This window comes from Myotis yumanensis, unplaced genomic scaffold (assembly GCF_028538775.1).
Source record: "Myotis yumanensis isolate MYYU_CA2020_CCGP unplaced genomic scaffold, mMyoYum1.0.hap1 SCAF_13, whole genome shotgun sequence".
Classification (NCBI taxonomy): domain Eukaryota; kingdom Metazoa; phylum Chordata; class Mammalia; order Chiroptera; family Vespertilionidae; genus Myotis; species Myotis yumanensis.
In genome coordinates this window covers 43,269,760-43,288,325 of record NW_027223764.1, presented here as the reverse complement: position 1 = coordinate 43,288,325, position 18,566 = coordinate 43,269,760, and the positions used below count along the sequence as shown (strand labels likewise).

Here is an 18,566-nt window from a genome sequence, read left to right as displayed (position 1 = left end):
GCCTTCATAGAACGTAGAATTTGAGGTCAACAAATCTTTGACTGGCTTTTGAAAAGAATTTCTTCATTCACAGAATTTCATCAAATTAAAATTAAGTGGCAAATTGCTTTATCCATAGCTTTTAAATTGAGATAATGAACAGCTTCCCAGGTCCTTGGGTTCTACATTCTGAAACTGTTCCAGTGTATATCACTGATTTAGGGTGATTCTTTAATTAGCTTAAGCTTCAAAAAGCTTAGTTAGCCTTGTAAGTAGATTATTTAAATCGAAGTCCTGACTCTGGTCTTGTTAAGATGTATGACAGATCAAGTGGCTACAGCTCATTTAGGAAATATCAAAATAGATGATTGTGACTAATTGCAAGGCCCAGTTTGAAATATTTTCTTTTCTTTTTTTGAAATATTTTCATTAAAGATATCCAGCCACCACTGTAACAGTGAAAGCAATCTTGTCATATTTTACATGTGAGAGGAAAGCAATTAGCCAGCTTTTTTTTCTCTGAGTAAAATTCTAGAGTTTTATTCCCCGGTTGTGTTCAAATTTGACATTCCTTGACTAATTTATTCAGTCTCTATTCTAGACATAGCATAAATTTCTGGTTGATCGACATGAATAACAGCCTCTTTGCTGCATTTTATGCAGCTTTTTGTTCGAGGTTCCTGCCTTACTTTGCTCTCTCTCTTCTTTCAGGGTCTGACATTTCAGGAAGTGGAGAACTTCTTTACTTTCCTAAAGAATATTAATGATGTGGACACTGCATTGAGCTTTTACCACATGGCTGGGGCATCTCTTGATAAAGGTAATTAAACCCAAAATTTTTTCTGTTTTGTTGACATCCTATCCCTGAGTTTCACCTTGAGAGGCCAAACTCAGCAAATACATTTTCTTGTGCTAAAGACTAAAGTCAAGGCAGTATAGGGGGATAAATGGTGATGGAAGGAGACCTGACTTGAGGTGGTGAACACACAATACAGAGTACAGATGATGTGTTGTGGAATTGTGCACCTGAAACCTGTATAATTTTGTGAACCAGTGTCACCCCAATAAATTCAGTAAATATAGGGTGGGGTGAAGTTACATTTTAAAAAAATTATAGTCAAGACAGGTACCCATCTTTAAATGATTAGCCTTAGAAGTAGTCATCTAAGCTGAGGTACAGTGCATGAAACTTCTGAACTTCTCCATCAGAGCCAGAGATTACATATATAATGTGAAACTAAAATCACTCTTCTTTTTTTAAAAATATATTTTATTGATTTTTTACAGAGAGGAAGGGAGAAGGATAGAGAGTCAGAAACATCAATGAGAGAGAAACATTGATCAGCTGCCTCCTGCACACCCCCCACTGGGGATGTGCCCGCAACCAAGGTACATGCCCTTGACCGGAATCAAACCTGGGACCTTTCAGTCCGCAGGCTGATGCTCTATCCACTGAGCCAAACCGGTTAGGGCAATCACTCTTCTTTTTAATTCATTCTTTGGTGAGAAGGAATGGCTTGATTTATATCTTGTATTAAAGTTTGTTGGGGTTTTTTTTTTTTTTAAGGGTAAAATTATTACTCTGAAAATAGCACCAAAAATTCAGTTCCAGTTTGTACAGGCAGTGAGAGAGAGCTGGAAGAATTAAAAATACAATTTTCTTCCAATATTTTATGATGAAAATTTTCAGACATTTAGAAAAGTTGAAATAATTATTCAAAGAATATCCATATATATGGCTCAATTAACATTTTGCTGTACTAGTATTTCCCTGATAGTCCTCTATCAATCTCTTAATTTTTTTTGGTTCATTCAAATTAATACAGACTTAAGCGCATTCACTCCTGAATACTTCACCATAAATACTAACTGAAGTTCAGTATTCGTTTAAAGTTCCCTTGTGCTCCTTCAGAGTCAATTCTGCCTCCACTCACCAAGAAGCAACCTTAATTCTGTGCATTTCCCCACCATAGTTTAATTTTGTTTGTTCTAGAATCTCATAAAAACGAAATTATACAGTGTATACTCTTTAAAGTTTTTTTAGCCTATTTTTGAGATCCATTCATATTGTTGCATGTACAATAGTTTTTTTTCCTTTTTTATGAATAGTAATCCATTTTATGAATACTCCACAATTTACCTTTCGTTGGACATATTGGCTGTTTCCAGTTATTGGCTATATTGAATAAAGCTGCTATAAACAGTCTTCTGTTAGTCTTTATGAGGATATGTATTTTCATTTCTCTTGGATAAATACCTAAGAGAATTGTTGGGTCCAAGGGAAATGAATATTTCTTTATAAAAAAACTATGAGACTTTTTTTCACAGTGTATCTGTTTACACTCTCGCCATCAATGTGCAGCAGTTCAAGTTGTTCCACGTTCTTGTCAATAATTGGTTAACAACAGTCTTTTTTAATTTAAGTGATTTTAGAGTTTATATAAAGGTAACTTATTGTTTTAATTTGTATTTCCCTGATGGCTTCTGCTGTTAAGCAACTTTTTTGTTAGTATTCATATATCTTTTTTGGTGAAGTGTCTGTTCAAATCTCTTGCCCATTTTTATTAGATTGCTTGTCTTATTATTGAATTGTGGAAGATCTTGATATATTTTAGATGCAAGTCCTATATTAAATCTATATTTTGTGAATATTTTTCTAGCCTGTGACTTGCCTATTCACTTTCTGAATGGTGTATTTTGATTGACAGAAGCTTTTTTTTTATTTTGATAAAGTGTAATTCATTCAATTTAATACTTTGATTATTACTTTCTGGTCCTAATAACCCTTTACCACCAAACTATGAAGATTCTCCTATATTTTTCTCCTAGAAGCATTAGTGTTTTAATTCTTATATTTTATATATGATCCATCTCTAATTTCTATATATTGTGTGAAGTAAAAGTCAAGATTTTTTTTTACATAGATATCCAGTAGTACCAGCACCATTTGTCGAAAAGGCCCTCCATCTGTTTGCTTTGGCACCTTTATCAAAAATCAAATGACCTTTTAACTATATTAGTAAATCTATTTTATAGCTCTCTATTCTGTTACATTTATCTATATATCTTTCTTTATGCCCAGGTTCACTGTCTTGATCACTGTAACTTTATAGAAAGTCTTAAAGTAGTAGATAGAAAGTCTTAAAGTAGTAGAAGGTATTATAAATCCTCCCAACTTGATTCTTCTTTTTTAAGATTACCTTACATATTTTAGTTTCTTTGTATTTCCATATAAATATTAGAATTAGCTTGTCTCTTTCTATGTAAAAAAGAGGTGGGACTTATGATTACAATAACATTTAATATGTAGATTAATTTGGAGTGAACTGACATCTTAGTGATCATGAGTCTTCCTTCATGAGCATATTCTATCTCTCCATTATTTTAGGTCTTCTCTCAGCAGTAGTTTTTTTTTTGTTTTGTTTTTTTTAAATATATTTTATTGATTTTTTACAGAGAGGAAGGGAGAGAGATAGAGAGTTAGAAACATCGATGAGAGAGAAACATCGATCAGCTGCCTCCTGCACATCTCCTACTGGGGATGTGCCCGCAACCCAGGTACATGCCCTTGACGGGAATCGAACCTGGGACCTTTCAGTCCGCAGGCCGACGCTCTATCCGCTGAGCCAAACCGGTTTCGGCTCAGCAGTAGTTTTTTAAATACACAAGTCTTGTACATATTTTTTAAATGTATGCATAAATATTTATGTTTTGATGCTATTATAAATGGAATTTTCATTTCATTTCCCAACTGTTTGCTGTTGCTATTAAAATACAATTGATTTTCAATATTGAGCTTGTATTCTGCAGCTTGCTAAATTTGATTATTCTCCTCGTTGTTTTGTGAATTCCTTAGGTTTTTCTATGTAAGAAATCTGCAAACAGAGTTTCACCTCTCCTTTTTTTATATCAATCCCTTCTTTTCTTGCCTTATTGTACTTGCTTCCATCACCAGTAAAATGTTGAATACAAGTGGTGAGAGTGGTCATCCTTGGCTTCTGCCTGATTTCAGGTGTAAAGCATTCAATGTCACCATTAAGTTGGATATTAGAATAGACTGTTCATAGATGCCCATTATCAAATTAAGAAAAATCTTTTTCTTCCTAATTTAAAAAGGATTTGTATCAAATGGTGTTGAATCTTGTTAAATACTTTATATATACACCTGTATAAAATCTCCTTTATTTTCTTATTTTTTTAATAAATCTTTATTGTTCAGATTATTACAGTTGTTCCTCTTTTTCCCCCCCCATATATCCCCTCCACCCAGTTCTCCCCCACCACCCTCTGCCCTTACCCCTCCCCCCGCTGTCCTCATCCATAGGTGTACGAGTTTTGTCCAGTCTCTTTCCACACCCCTTTCCCCCCCAAGAATTGTCAGTCCACTCCCTTTCTATGTCCCTGATTCTATTATATTCACCAGTTTACTCTGTTCATCAGATTTTTAATTCACTTGATTTTTAGATTCACTTGTTGATAGATATGTATTTGTTACTCATAATTTTTATCTTTACCTTTTTCTTCTTCCTCTTCTTAATGAATACCTTTCAGCATTTCATATAATCCTGGTTTGGTGGTGTAACTTTATAGAAAGTCTTAAAGTAGTAGAAGCTCTTTATCTGACCTTCAATTCTGAATGATAGCTTTGCTGGATAAAGTAATCTTGGTCAGTACACCAGAAACGGCTCACAGCTGGCATGCGAAGCGGCAGTGGTAGGAGCCTCTCTCGCCTCCACGGCAGTGCTAAGGATGTCCGACTGACGGACATCCCCCAAGGGCTCCCAGACTGGGAGAGGGCACAGACCAGGCTGAGGGACTCCCCCCCCACACACCTGAGTGCATGAGTTTCGTACACCGAACCTCTAGTATTTCATAACTTTTTAGTCCTTTAAATTGACCGAGACTTGTTTTATGGCCCAGCATATGATCTTTTTTTATGAATGTTTCTTTTTTTAATTTTATTGATTTTAGAGAGAGTGGGGAAGGGGGAGAGAAGCACATTAATTTGTTGTTCCACTTATTTATGCATTCATTGGTTGATTCTTGTATGTGCCCTGACCAGGGATCAAACCCTCAACCTTGGTATATTGAGGACTATGCACTAACCAACCGAGCTACCCAGCCAGGGCTGATGAATGTTTCATATGCACTTGGAAAGTGTGTATTCTGCACTTTTTAGTTTAGTATTATAAAAATATCATTTAGATCAAGATGGTTGATAGTATTCTGATCTTTTATCTCCTCACTGACTTTTTTGTCTAGTTAGTGAGAGATGGTAAAATCTCAATGTATGTGTGGATTTGTCTATATTTTCCTTCAAGTGATGTCAGTCTTTGCTTCATGAATTTTGAGCTCTAGTATTAAGTGCATACACACTTAATGATAAGATTATTATGCTTGCTCTGGCCAGTGTGGGTCAGTGGTTAGAGTGCTGGCCCACACACTGAAGGGTTGCAGGTTCGATTGCTGGTCAAGGGCATATACCTGGGTTGCAGGTTTTATCCCCGACTCTCTCTCTCCCTTCCTCTCTCTCTTTCTCTTTCTCCTCTCCCTCTCTCCCTCCCTCCCCTTCACTCTTTCTAAAAAATAAAAATAAAAATCAGTGGAAAAAATACTCTTGGTGAGGGTTAACAACAACAACAGATTATTATGCTCTTCTGATAAATTGGCCCTTTTATTTTTAAGAAAAGTTCCTTCTTTATCTTTAGCAATAAGCCTTTTTTTTTTTAATCTATTTTGTCTTATATTGATCTAGTACTCTATCAGTGGTTCTCAACCTTCCTAATGCCGCGACCCTTTAATACAGTTTTTCATGTTGTGGTGACCCCCAACCATAAAATTATTTTCGTTGCTACTTCATAACTGTAATTTTGCTACTGTTATGAATCGTAATGTAAATATCTGATATGCTATATGTGTTTTCCGATGGTCGCGACCCACAGGTTGAGAACCGCTGCAGCTTATTGTGGTTATTATTTGTATGGTATGTCTTTTCTATTCTTTTGTGTTCAACCTACCTGTGTCTTTAAGGTGCACCTCCTCTAGACATATAGTTGGGTCTCTAGTGGCCTTTTAGCTCTATTGCTTTGCATTTTTTATTTTAGTGGTTTCTCTAGAAATTATAATTTTTTCATGGTTTACTTTAAGTATTAATACTGTACCACTTCAAGTGAAATGTAAGCACCTTATAATTATAGTTTCATTTGCCACCACCCCATCCTTTATACTATACTTGTCATTTATATTTCATCTGTATATTATAGTACAATATTAGAATTTTAGCTTTCAACAGTTATATTTAACAAATTAAGAGAAAATCTTTTCTATTTACCCACATTTATCATTTACTTATTTTTACCATTTTGAGTGATTTACATTTATTCTGGAATATCTAAATTTTTATCTGTGATCACTTTTCATCAGTCTGAAGAACTTCCTTTATCATTCCTTGTGGTACAAATCTGCTAGCAATGAATTCTCTTAGTTTTTGGTTTATATGACAATGTCTGTATATCCCTTTTGTGTACTGCAGTGTGTGATTTCCAAAACACTGACAGGTTTTATAAAACACCATCTTACTTATTCACACTGTTTGGTGGATTCCTTAAGGTTTTCTAATGTAAAATCATGCCATCTGCAAATAGAGATTATTTTTAACTTCTTTCTTTCAAAGGCAAATTGGATGCTTTTTATTTCATTTTCTTAATCCATATAACTTTTAAAAATAGCCGTTGTTGGCCCTGGCTGGTGTGCTCAGTTTTTAGAGCATCAGCCTTCCCACTGAAGTGTCTTGGGTTTGATTCCCAGTCAAGGGCACATACCTGGGTTACAGGTCTGTTTCTCGGCCCCTGGTCGGGGCATGTGTGGGAGGCAGCCAATCAATGTGTCTCTCTCACATTGATGTTTCTCTCTCTCCCTCCCTGTCTCCCTTCTAAAAGCAATGGAAAAATCTTCAGGTGAGGATTTTTTAAAAAGCTGTTGTTCTCCCTAATTGTCATCCTAATTCTGAGGGTTGAATTTATATGCCTGAGAGTTGGTCACAGAGAGACAGGACATGAGGACTATGTCTGTACATTAAATGAGAACTTTTAGATTTGTTTTGGGTTTACTATAAACTGGTTTCTTATTATCAGCCTAGAACTTAGGAAGAAATGTTTCCATGTTGATTTTTCCTGTTTTAACAGGCAAATAATTCAGGATTTTGAGGTGTTTTTCTGGTCAAGAATGAGAAAACCATGACTTCAGGAAAGTGATTTGCTTCCACTTTAAAATTAGCTTGAGATATGGAGGAAAAAGCAGGTTATGTTTTCAGTCCACAACCTCTTCACTCCATTTTCAGTACATATATGTATACAAAGTCGTAGGTATGCTCTGTCTGCTGTCTAGGGGGGGAAGGCAGGGAACAAAATTCTTTAATTTTTTATGCCTTTTCTTTAAGGGCAGATCTGAATGGTAGATCCAATTTACATAGGATGTACAGTGTAGCTACTTCCCCAACCAACTACTTCAGAGAACCTGGGAAAGTTTTCACTTACCCCTTTTTTAATTTGGGTAAAGGATTAACCTTTCAGTTATAGCCAAGTTTCAGCAATAACATATCTCTATCACATGTATTTATACTTCTACATGCACATCTTTATTTACATCTATATGTACTAGTATACACCAAGTGTTTTATTATGTATCTTTAAAAAAAATCTCTAAAACATAATTTCAAATATTTTCATAATTTCTACCCTAGATATGATGCACCATAGTTTAACAATTGCTCTCTTTTTGACAATTACATTTTCCTATTGTTAATATTATAAACAATGCTGAAATGTAGCTTTGGGTATAGTTTTTCACAATTTTGTCAATGTAATTCAATATATTTTATAACAACTTATTAAGACTAAAATATCTCATCAAAATATCAAAAAAATAGTAGTTGGTTTCCTTGTTTATTTGTTTAAAATAATACCACCTCTGACCTTTGTAGAATCCTTTGAAAAAACTGGATGATGACATGGAAGTTATACATGTGTGTGTAGTTCCTCAAGGCCTTTTCTCCAGAATAGCTTTGGTTATATTGCTCTATTTTTTTTAAATATGTTTTTATTGATTTTTAGAGAGAGAGAAAGGGAAAGGGAGAGAGAGATAGAAACATCAATGAGATAGAAACATCAATCAGCTGCCTCCTGCCCTGGGGATGGAACCAAAAAACTGGACATGTGACCTGACTGGGAATCAAACAGGTGACCTCTTGATTCCTGGGTCGACGCTCAACCACTGAGCACACCAGTCAAGCTATAATGCTTTATTTCACAAAACAGATTCGACAGCATCTGCAGACTCAAAGATACCAGATTTAAGTAATCACTTATTGTAAAAGTAAAATTAATAAGCTCCTCTTTTATATGCATACCTTTTTTGAAAAGCCCAACTAAAGATAATAGAATTGCTTTAAAGAACAGTTATGTAGGATGAATCACTGTCCGTGCTAAAATTATAGGATGTACAAAATAGAATGATTCAGGGTAGTAGTGGCAAACAGTGCTTTAAAATTGCTTCAGGCCATTTTCAGGGATGTTTAGTATCCATATAATCCATGCCTCATTACCCTTGCCAAAGAGGCAGTGGTACAAATGTACAGTCATATCTGATATCCAAAAATGTGTTTGACATTTGTTTTGACTTCTTAGTTAGTTATATCTGTATAACTTTGGATGCCCTGCATGTAGAAGGGTAAGTATCTAGGGGAAAGTGGCCCAGATTCATGCTCAGTAACAGGGAGAAACCAAGTGTATTCATTTCTCAGAGCTACCATAACAAATTACACAAATTTGCTGATTTAAAATAACAGAAACTTATTCTTCCTCAGTTCTAAGGGCCCCCAATTCAATATGAAGATATTGCAGGCCATGCTCCCTCTAGGCTCTAAGGAAGGGCCTTCCTTTGCTTCTTCCAGCTTCTGGTGGCTCGTCGTTCCTTGCCTTGTGGCTGCATAATTCCAGTCACTTCTTCGGGCTTCACATGGCCTTCCCTCCTTCTCCCTCTATGTCCTTCTTCTGTATGTCTCTTTTTAGGACACTTGTCATTGGATTTAGGGCCCAGCTGGGTCATCTTTAACCCAGATCTCATGTCAAGATCCTTAACGTGATTACATCTGCAAAGACCCTTCTTCCAGAGTCTCATTCACAAGTTCCAGGCGCTAAGATGGGGACATGTCTTTTGGGGCCACCCTTTAACCCACTGTAGCAAACAAGAACTAAGTATCCCTCACATGTAGTCCACAACGTAAGGCAAAAGCAAACACCAAAAAAAAGTCAATTTAATTTACTGTGAGGATATTTGTATTGTCTGTTTAAAAACTGTTTTCTTAGAAACCTATTTATACTCTTCACCTGGTAATTTCTATTTCTCCTTCAGGTCTCAATTCAAATGTCACTTCCTCAGAGAGGCCTCTAGTGCATTCCACTGTTCTTCCCGAGTCCTTCGCTCTGCCAGATGTGCCCGTCTCCTGCAGGCTCTCCTTGCATTCTCCCCTTTGCTCTTAAAACCCTCCTGATCCTGAAAGTCCTGCTAGTGATTTTTCCATTGGTTTGAGTCCTATACAAATTCTCCCTCCACAGAATTATGGAATTTTATTGCTGAGATGAATCTTACAAGAGAGGAAGAAACGTGTATTGGTTAAGAATCCAGGTTCTGAAGTCGTATTGTCTGGATTTGAATCTTGGCTCTGTCATTTACTAGCTGAGTAGCTTTGGGCAACTTCTAATTTAGTTTCTATGCTTTTAAAATCAGGATAAGACCCACGTCATAAGGTATTAACCTTGTGCCTATCATTTGGTGAATGTTTAATAAGTGTCAGCTGCTTCCATTATGAATGTTTAATAAATGTTGATAAACGAGATTTAGTGCGATTCATCCATTTATTCAGCCAACAGTATAGGCACTGTTACAGTAGCTGGGCACAGGGTTCTACCCTATAGACGCTCACAGTCTAATAAGGAAGGAAGATAAGTATACAAGCTGGTCAAGTGCTAATTAAATAAGAAGATTAAAAGTGGAGCTTTTCGCCCTAGCCAGTTTTGCTCAATGGATAGAGCGTTGGCCTGCAGACTCAAGGGTCCCAGGTTCGATTCTGGTCCGGGGCATGTACCTTGGTTGCGGGCACATCCCCAGTGGGGAGTGTGCAGGAAGCAGCTGATCGATGTTTCTCTCTCATCGATGTTTCTAGCTCTCTATCCCTCTCCCTTCCTCTCTGTAAAAAATCAATAAAATATATTTTTTAAAAAAGAAAAAGTGGAGCCTCTCGCCCTGGCCAGCATGGCTCAATGGTTAGAGTGTCGGCCTGGACACCAGAGGGTCGAGGGTTCGATTCCCAGTTGAGGGCATGTACCTCAGTTGCAGGTTTGATTCCAGCCCTGGTCAGGGTGCATGTGGGAGGCAATCAATCAACATGTCTGTCTTACATCTACATTTCTCTTCTTCTCTTTTCTCTCTCTCTCTCCCTCCCTCCCTCCCTTCCTCCCTCCCTCACATTCCCCTCCCTACCACTCTCTCTAAAAATTAATGGGCCCTAGCCAGTTTGGCTCAGTGGATAGAGCGTCGACCTGTGGACTGAAGGATCCCAGGTTTGATTCTGGTCAAGAGCACATGCCCGGGTTGTGGGCTTGATCCCCAGTAGGGGGCATGCAGGAGGCAGCCGATCAATGATTCTCTGTCATCATTGATGTTTCCATCTCTCTCTCCCTCTCCCTCTGAAATCAATTAAGTATATTTTTAAAAAAATTTTTTTAAATCAATGGGAAAAAATGTCTTCACTCCTTGGGTGAGGATTAAAAAAAAAAAAAAGTGGAGCCTCTGACCCATATTGGGGGTGGGATGGAGATAGAATAGGGCAGGGGTAGAGACAGGAATACTTCTGTCTGCCTTCTGCTCTCAGTCTCAGCTGTCTTTATTTTTTCCAAAAGGTTAGGACCTTCAGAAATTGGCACCTTTTTAATGGCCCTGGCACTGTTTCTTCCTTGGCTGTTTTAGAACTTGCAAATAGACATAATTCAGCATGGAATTTCCCAAACAGCATTGTGAAGAACACTGTATACTGCAATATGTTAATGGTTCTGTGGGTTTTTAAAAAGTGTTCCATGATTCAAATACGTTTGGAAAATGCCAGGTTATACAGAATTTCTTCCTGCATCACTACTTCTGCCAACATTTTAATATGCTAATGTGCATTATTAATCTCCAGGGAAGCAATATAGTTCCCAAACTTGAATTGCCCTGAATGTCTTTTAACAACTTACAGAGTTAATGTTCCTCAGAACAGTTTGAGAACCCAGGCAGGCAGCAACTACGGATTTACCATATTGCAGCACAATGCAATGCCTCCAGAGTAAAAAGCCAAATTTCCTTGAGGCTTGCTCTTTAGTTCTGCATGGCCCAGGTGAGAATGACAACGCCCAGGCAAGAACAAAATGTCCTGGTGAATTATGACCATTTGAAGAAAAAACCTTTTCCATGAAATATTGTGTTTCCACTATAGGTTGTCTCTTGTTTAGCACTTAAGAGAAATGGGTTCTGCTGCTTACACACTGGGCATAAAATTAGACATATACCTTCCCAAGGGCTGTCTGAGTGATTTACCTAGTTTGCTGAAGAAGGCAATAGAAAATTGAACATGACTCCTTCCCCAATGGCATCCTACGATGGAAAAGTTAGAAATTATTTGAGTTGGAGCTGTGGAACGAGTATGGCCTGTATAACTTAGAGTATTATCATCTCTGCCAAGAGAGTGAGAGGTTTGCAGGCATGGTAAAGCCCCCATTACAAAATGCTGTTATACCTAGATTTTTTAAACTCGAAGGTCCAGTTGTTCTTTAAACTATAATCCAGGAAAATAACCACCCAGATTGGGCCTTTTGTCCTCATGCCCCAGCACCAGCCTGCTTAGACTAAAAATTGTTAATTTATGACATGCTTTGGCCTTAATTCTTTATAGTCATTCTATACGTACAGTTTGCCTTATTGTCAGGCAAACCAAGAGAATAGATCGTTAAGCCTGCAGCATAATCCCCACAGGACGCTCTCTGTAACCCCAAGTATTTTTCTGAAGTATCAGTCATACCCTCAAATGATCCCCGTTTCCTTTTCTCTGAAGTGGCGCCGATGACCTCTAAGAACCTTTGTGGTTTTCAAATTCTTTGAGTCTAATAATTTTGAATGAGTAAAGGAGTTTCAGCCTTTTGGTATTTAGGTCCCTTCTGGGTTGTTGGGAGAGTCAGAAATAGTGATGGAGTAATTTCTAGCATACAAAAACTCTTGTATTCTGAACAATCAGTCATCTTTGACAGACAAGCTGCCACTCTCTCCGGAGCCCTGGGAATCCTGTAGCATTGCCCTTAGGAAGTGGTGAGGCTGTCACATATCTGGAACACTAATAGCAATGGTTATTTCATAGGAGCTTCTATATACCAGACATAACACTAGGTACTTTATGCACATCCTCACTCTTAACCCTTAAAACTTAAAGGTATTACTCCCTGGATTATGGATGAATAAAAATAAAATGAAGCAACTGGCTCCTGGTTACCCAGCTATGCAGTGGTAGAGCCAGGATTCAAGCTTAGGTCTCTCTGACCGCAAAGGCTATATTCTTTCCACACTATTACGTTGCCTTGCAGTATATCCTGAAATGCTGCTGAAAGTTGAAAATTTTTGCTGAAATACAACCCAGGAGGCAATGCAGGTTTGCCTTTTGAACCATGTTTCTCGGGAGCTGAAGAAAGACAGGCTCTAGGCCAAACATGTCAAACTCAAAGGCTAACATGGGCCAAATAAACGAGGCCTGGGGCCCATGGGCCGCGGGTTTGACATGCTTGCTCTAGGCTGTTTCTTCTGGCTAAGCATTCACCATTTGCAGGAGGAGAATAAAGTCCTTCTGGAAATTATGATGTTTTGGAGTTAGTGCCCTTAAGTATAAAATATGTCTGACATCTGTAGTGCACATCGTACTGTGACTTAGACTCTTGGAGGTGTTGTCTAATCTACCTTCTTATCCCACATCTGAACGTCTCAGTGGACACGTCTGTGTTCTTCAACTTTCTGAACATATTACTCTTCAGTGAAGAAATCAGTACACAAAATCCCAAAGAAACTTAAATAAGGTTGTATAGCATGGAAAATTGGTATCCCTTTAAAAGATACTACAGAACAGCCCGGTCGGTGTGGTTCAGTGGTTGAGCATCGACCTATGAACCAGGAAATCACAGTTTGATTCCCAGTCAGGGTACTTGCCTGGGTTGTGGGTTCCATCCCCAGTGTGGTACATGCAGTAGGCAGCCGATCCGTGATTCTCTCTCATCATTAATGTTTCTCTCTCTCTCTCCCTCTCCCTTCTTCTCTGAAATCAATAAGAATATATTTTATAAAAATAAATAAAAGATACCACAGAACAGAAAAATATATACGTATATATTAAACTACCAGTTTCTCAACATTGAAATACACAGATATGGCCCTAGCTGGTTTGGCTCAGTGGATAGAGCATTGGCCTGCAGACTGAAGGGTCCTGGGTTCAATTCCAGTCAAGGGCACATGCCCGGGTTGTGGGCTTGATCCTCAGTAGGGGGCATGATGGAGGCAGCCAATCAATGATTCCTCTCATCATTGATGTTTCTATCTCTCTCTCCCTCTCCCTTCCTCTCTGAAATCAATAAAAAAATATTTTTAAGAAAAAGAAATACACAGATACAGACTACTCAGCTTCTAATAATCAGAGTGTTCTTCACCACCTCTACTCATTGGAGTGGCAAGGATTTGTTATACTTTTAAATACTGTTCTAACATCTAGCATTTATTGAGCATTAACTGTATGTAAGAAATTGGTAAGTATACATTTTCGTTTTAAACTCAGACCTGAGTTCGAGTGCCTGCTACTCGCTGGCTTTGTGACCTTTCCTCTGCCTGTTTATCTTACTAAAGAGCCAGCAGGCTGGAAACAACCTATCCCAACGTGAAAACTCTGCAAAAAGTGATACAATTTTTTTAATTACCCTAGGACAAGCATGTCAAATTCAAAGGCTAACACGCGCCAAACATACGAGGCATGCGGCCCACAGGCCACGAGTTTGGCATGCTTGCCCTAGGAGCTGATGAGGCTTACTTTTGTTCTCTTAGGAAGTAGTAGTATCTACTGTTTTTTTCATTCACTGTTGAGATTCAGATGATTTTAGAAGTTTTAAGTTATTAGTACGTATTAATGAGGAGGATTGGAGCTTTTAGCTTTCCTAAGTTTCCTCCTTCATCCAGAAATTCTTGGAGCCCTGGCTGGGCAGCTCAGTTGGTGAGAGCATCGTCCTGATACACCAAGGTTTCGGGTTCAGTCCCAGTCAGAGCACATACAGGAATCAACCAATGAATGCATAAATAAGTGGAACAACAAATCAATCTCTCTCCTCTCTCTCTCTCTCTCTCAAATCAAGAAATTAAAAAAAAATTTAAAGAATAAGTAACAAAAATAAGAATAAGGAATTAACTTTTTAAAAAATTCTTGGAATCATTGCTTTCAGAAGACATTATCATTATTTAAGTTCTCTGTTCCTAGTAACTAGACTGTAAACTCTTGAGGACATGAACCATGTGTTCCACATCTTTATATTCTACTCTGAGCCTAGAACCGTTCTGCATATACAGTGATATTCAGTTAATGTTGAATAAATTAGTGAATTAATTGTAAACATGATCTGATCCTGTAAAGATGGTGAAATGCTCTAATAAAGGCCTAGAGTGAGGGGAAAATAATATGACTATGATACCTTCCCAGGTCATTAATTTTCTTGACATCAAGAGCAAGTCGCGTCTCTGACCCTCGGGTTAGAGTTGTATTAAATATCTGTAAGGTTCTTCCACATTTGGAATTCTGTGACTATAACTAAATCAGCTTTTTATGGAATGTAGTAATGTTTTACGGGACATGTTATAGCCTAGAGTTATATCCAAATCTGTGTGAAAATGAGCTAACTTATAATTACCAGATACATTTGAAATGAGAGCAAGACTGTTGAATTCCCAAAAGAAGAATGGAACTTTTATTTTCTTTTTCAGAAATTTAAAATTTAATTAGACCTTGATTAGTGCCTCTATAAGATCTGATTAATGGAGCTTGGTTTAGTAGTTGCAGAAGAGTGACCATTCTCTAAATGTACCTAAAGTGAGAACACCTGCATATAAAGTATGATTTGAGGAACTTCCAAAGGACATCCCAACCATAAATACCTTCCTCACTTAGCTTTCTTACTGTATAGCAAATTACTACAAATTTAGCAGCTTAAAACACCACCTGTTTATTATTTCAGTTTCTGTAAGTCAGAGTCTAGGCCAGGGGTGGGCAAACTTTTTGACTCGAGGGCCACAATGGGTTCTTAAACTGGACCGGAGGGCCGGAACAAAAGCATGGATGGAGTGTTTGTGTGAACTAATATAAATTCAAAGTAAACATCATTACATAAAAGGGTACAGTCTTTTTTTTTTTTTAGTTTTATTCATTTCAAACGGGCCGGATCCGGCCCTCGGGCCTTAGTTTGCCCACCGCTGGTCTAGGCACAGCATAGCTAGGTTCTCTTAACAAGGCTGAAATCAAAGTGTCAAAATGGCAGCACTGTCATCTGGAGTTTAGGATCCTCTTCCAAGTTTATTTGGATTCTTGGCAGAATTTAGTTCCTTTTGGTTGTAGGACTGACGTCCCCTTTCTCTCGCTGGCCATAGACTAGAGATCACTCTCAGCAGGTCACCGAGAATCTTTACCGTGTGTTATTCTCACAGGCCCTCTCACAACATGGCAACTCAAGCCAGCAGGAGGAGCTCTTTCCCCAGTGTGCTGAGGTGTATTCTTACATTATACAATCACCAGAGGCCCAGTGCACAAAATTTGTGCAAGCAGCTCGGCCCTCACAGTCCCGGCTGCCTCAGTTCTCGCAACAGCCCCAGCTGCTGCCTCAGCCCTCACAGCAGCCCCGGCTTCGTCCAGTAGGTCATCCAGACGGTCGTTCACAGTTCAGCCATCTGGTGTAATTAGCATATTATACTTATATTATTATAGATAATCCTGGGAATGATTATCCCATACTTTCTCCATGTAAAGTAACCTAAATAACAGGAGTAGTATCCCATCAGATTCACAGGTTCTGCCCAGATTCAAGGAGAGGAGATGATACAGGATGCATATTCCAGAGGGGGGGAATGGAGACCATCTCAGAATTCTGCTCATCACACCTGCCATAATTCCTGAAATTCCGCCTTTAGATTTTCTTTGAGGACTTCTCAAGATATGGACATTTTAACTGATTTAAGCCATGTTGTCCTATATAATAAAACCCTAATGTGCAAATCGATCAAATGGCGGAATGACTGGTCGCTATGATGTACACTGACCACCAGGGGGCAGACGCTCAATGCAGAGAACGCCACTCAGCCAGAAGCCAGGCTCAGCTGGTAAGCACAGCGGCAGGGGTGGGAGCTTCTCGCGCCTCCACTGCAGGCGATGGTAAGGAGCAAGGGGTCCTAGACTGTGAGAGGGTGCACAAATCTCATGCACCAGGCCTCTAGTCTAAAAATAACAACATGGCACCCTGGCCAGTGTGGCTCAGTTGGTTGAGCCTCATCCCATACACCAAGAGGTTGCTGGTTTGATTCCCAGTCAGAGCACATGCCTGGGTTGCAGGCTTGATCCCCAGTAGCGGGCGTGCAGGTGGCAGTTGATCCATGTTTCTCTCTCATCAATGTTTCTCCATCTCCCTTCCTCTCTTTAAAATCAATAAGAAAATAAAAATTTAAATTAAAATAACATGGCAGTCATAAAACTTAAGGCTGGAATGGAGCTTAGAAATCATAAACCCCTACTTTATTATTTTTAACCTCTTTGTTTACACATGAAGGAAATGACTTGCTCAAATCACAGCTAATGTGATGCAAAACAGACTGGAGATTCAGGTTCACTGAGTTCCATGCCACTGTTCTCTTTGGTACATGGTACACTACTGCTAGAAGAACCCAGAAGATGATATAGGAGACCAGTGCTTATATTTGAAGGCAGAAATAGGAGGAAATTCACAGTAAGAATATGGGAGAGTACCCCCCAGGACAGCCATAGCCTAAAAGCAGGAGCAGGAATGTCATAAGGATGTGTGGAGAAGAAGTTTTGGGGGAGAGTTCTCATTTTATAAATTCTTTTAAAGTTTGTGGGAGGCATGCCCCAGTGCTTCAGTTCATTTCATTTTGTAAAAACATTTATATCTGAAGAGGAGTGTCTGCCAGGATTCCATTCATTTATGACAAAGTCAGCCTGGCCATGTAGATCAGTGGTTGAGCATCGACCCATGAACCAGGAGGTCATAGTTGATTCCTGGTCAGGGCACATACCTGGGTTGCAGGCTCAATCCCCAGTAAGTGTGAAGGAGGCAGCCAATCAATGCTTCTCTCTCATCGTTGATGTTTCTATCTCTCCCTCTCTCTTTCCCTCTCTAAAATCAGTTTTAAAAAAACATTTTAAAAAAGACAAAGTCATCCATTTTTAAAGTAAAATTACTCATGATGTAGACAAGAAAGCTCAAATTCTGAAAGAAATGTTTGCTTTATGAGGCATTTTCTCTGTAGAGACCTGGTTTATTTCCTCATATTTAAAGTCGCTTAGCAATTTTAAAGATTGATTCTGACTTAACTATATTGCTTTGAATATATTGTTTTAGTAAAATTTTATAAACGACCTCGGGGAGAGAGAGTGAACTGCTTCAGGGATTCATGATTACCAGTGGGAGAGAGAGGAGGCTGAAGGTGGGATAAACTGTCAAAACATCCACATAAATAGATAAGCAGGGACAAAATCTGCCAACATTACATCCTACAGAGAAAAGGAACAGAAAGGAATTACACCAAGTGGGAAGTAAAGTGATTTAGTATTTATTGCAACTACTGCTTCTTTGGGGATTTCAAGGTTTATTACTCATCAAAGCTTCTGAAGCTTTCATAAGATACTTATAAATATGAAGAGTATTTAGCCTTCATATAACTTCAGCAAACTGACTTTAAATATGTCATTTGCTCTCACTTTAGCTGTCAGAGATTCAGACTCTGTTTGAAGTTGACAACTATAGACCACAAGGGAGTAATTTTGTAAAACGGGAGATAAAAAGTACTTTCTCTTCAAGATTGAGGTTAGAATAAACTAAAAATTGGTGAAATAAATAATAATACATCCTGTTGGAAAAATACTATGCAGCTGTTAAAAAGAAACTGTTGCACTGGCCCGTGTAGCTCAGTTGGTTGAGCATCGTCCCTTGCACCAAAAGGTCACAGGTTCAATTCCTGATCAGGGCACATACCCAGGTTGCAGGTTTGATCATAACCATTGGATGTTTCTCTCTCACATTGATGTTTCTCTCTCTCTCTCTCCCTCTCCCTCTCTCTTCCTCTCTCTCCAGAAAAATCAATAAAATATTTTTTAATGGAACTGTTTATGAACTGGTATGAAATTTCTCAGATATGTTATTAAATGAGTAAAGAAAAGCTGCATGTTTTGGTATACTACCATTTTTGTGAGAAGAAAT

At 38.4% G+C, this 18,566-nt stretch overlaps 1 protein-coding gene across 3 annotated transcripts in view; it reads left to right on the top strand.

The window, feature by feature from the left end:
- The window catches only part of MICU1 (mitochondrial calcium uptake 1), a 174,920-nt gene that overhangs the window by 145,369 nt on the left and 10,985 nt on the right, over positions 1-18,566 (top strand). For 2 of the 3 annotated variants that reach the window (XM_070432948.1, XM_070432946.1), the window contains one exon: positions 691-799. In XM_070432948.1, the coding sequence (XP_070289049.1) occupies positions 691-799 (109 nt within the window). Of the gene's footprint in view, positions 1-690; positions 800-9,390; positions 10,032-18,566 lie in introns of those variants that run through there. The other variant, XM_070432947.1, reaches the window with a different exon arrangement.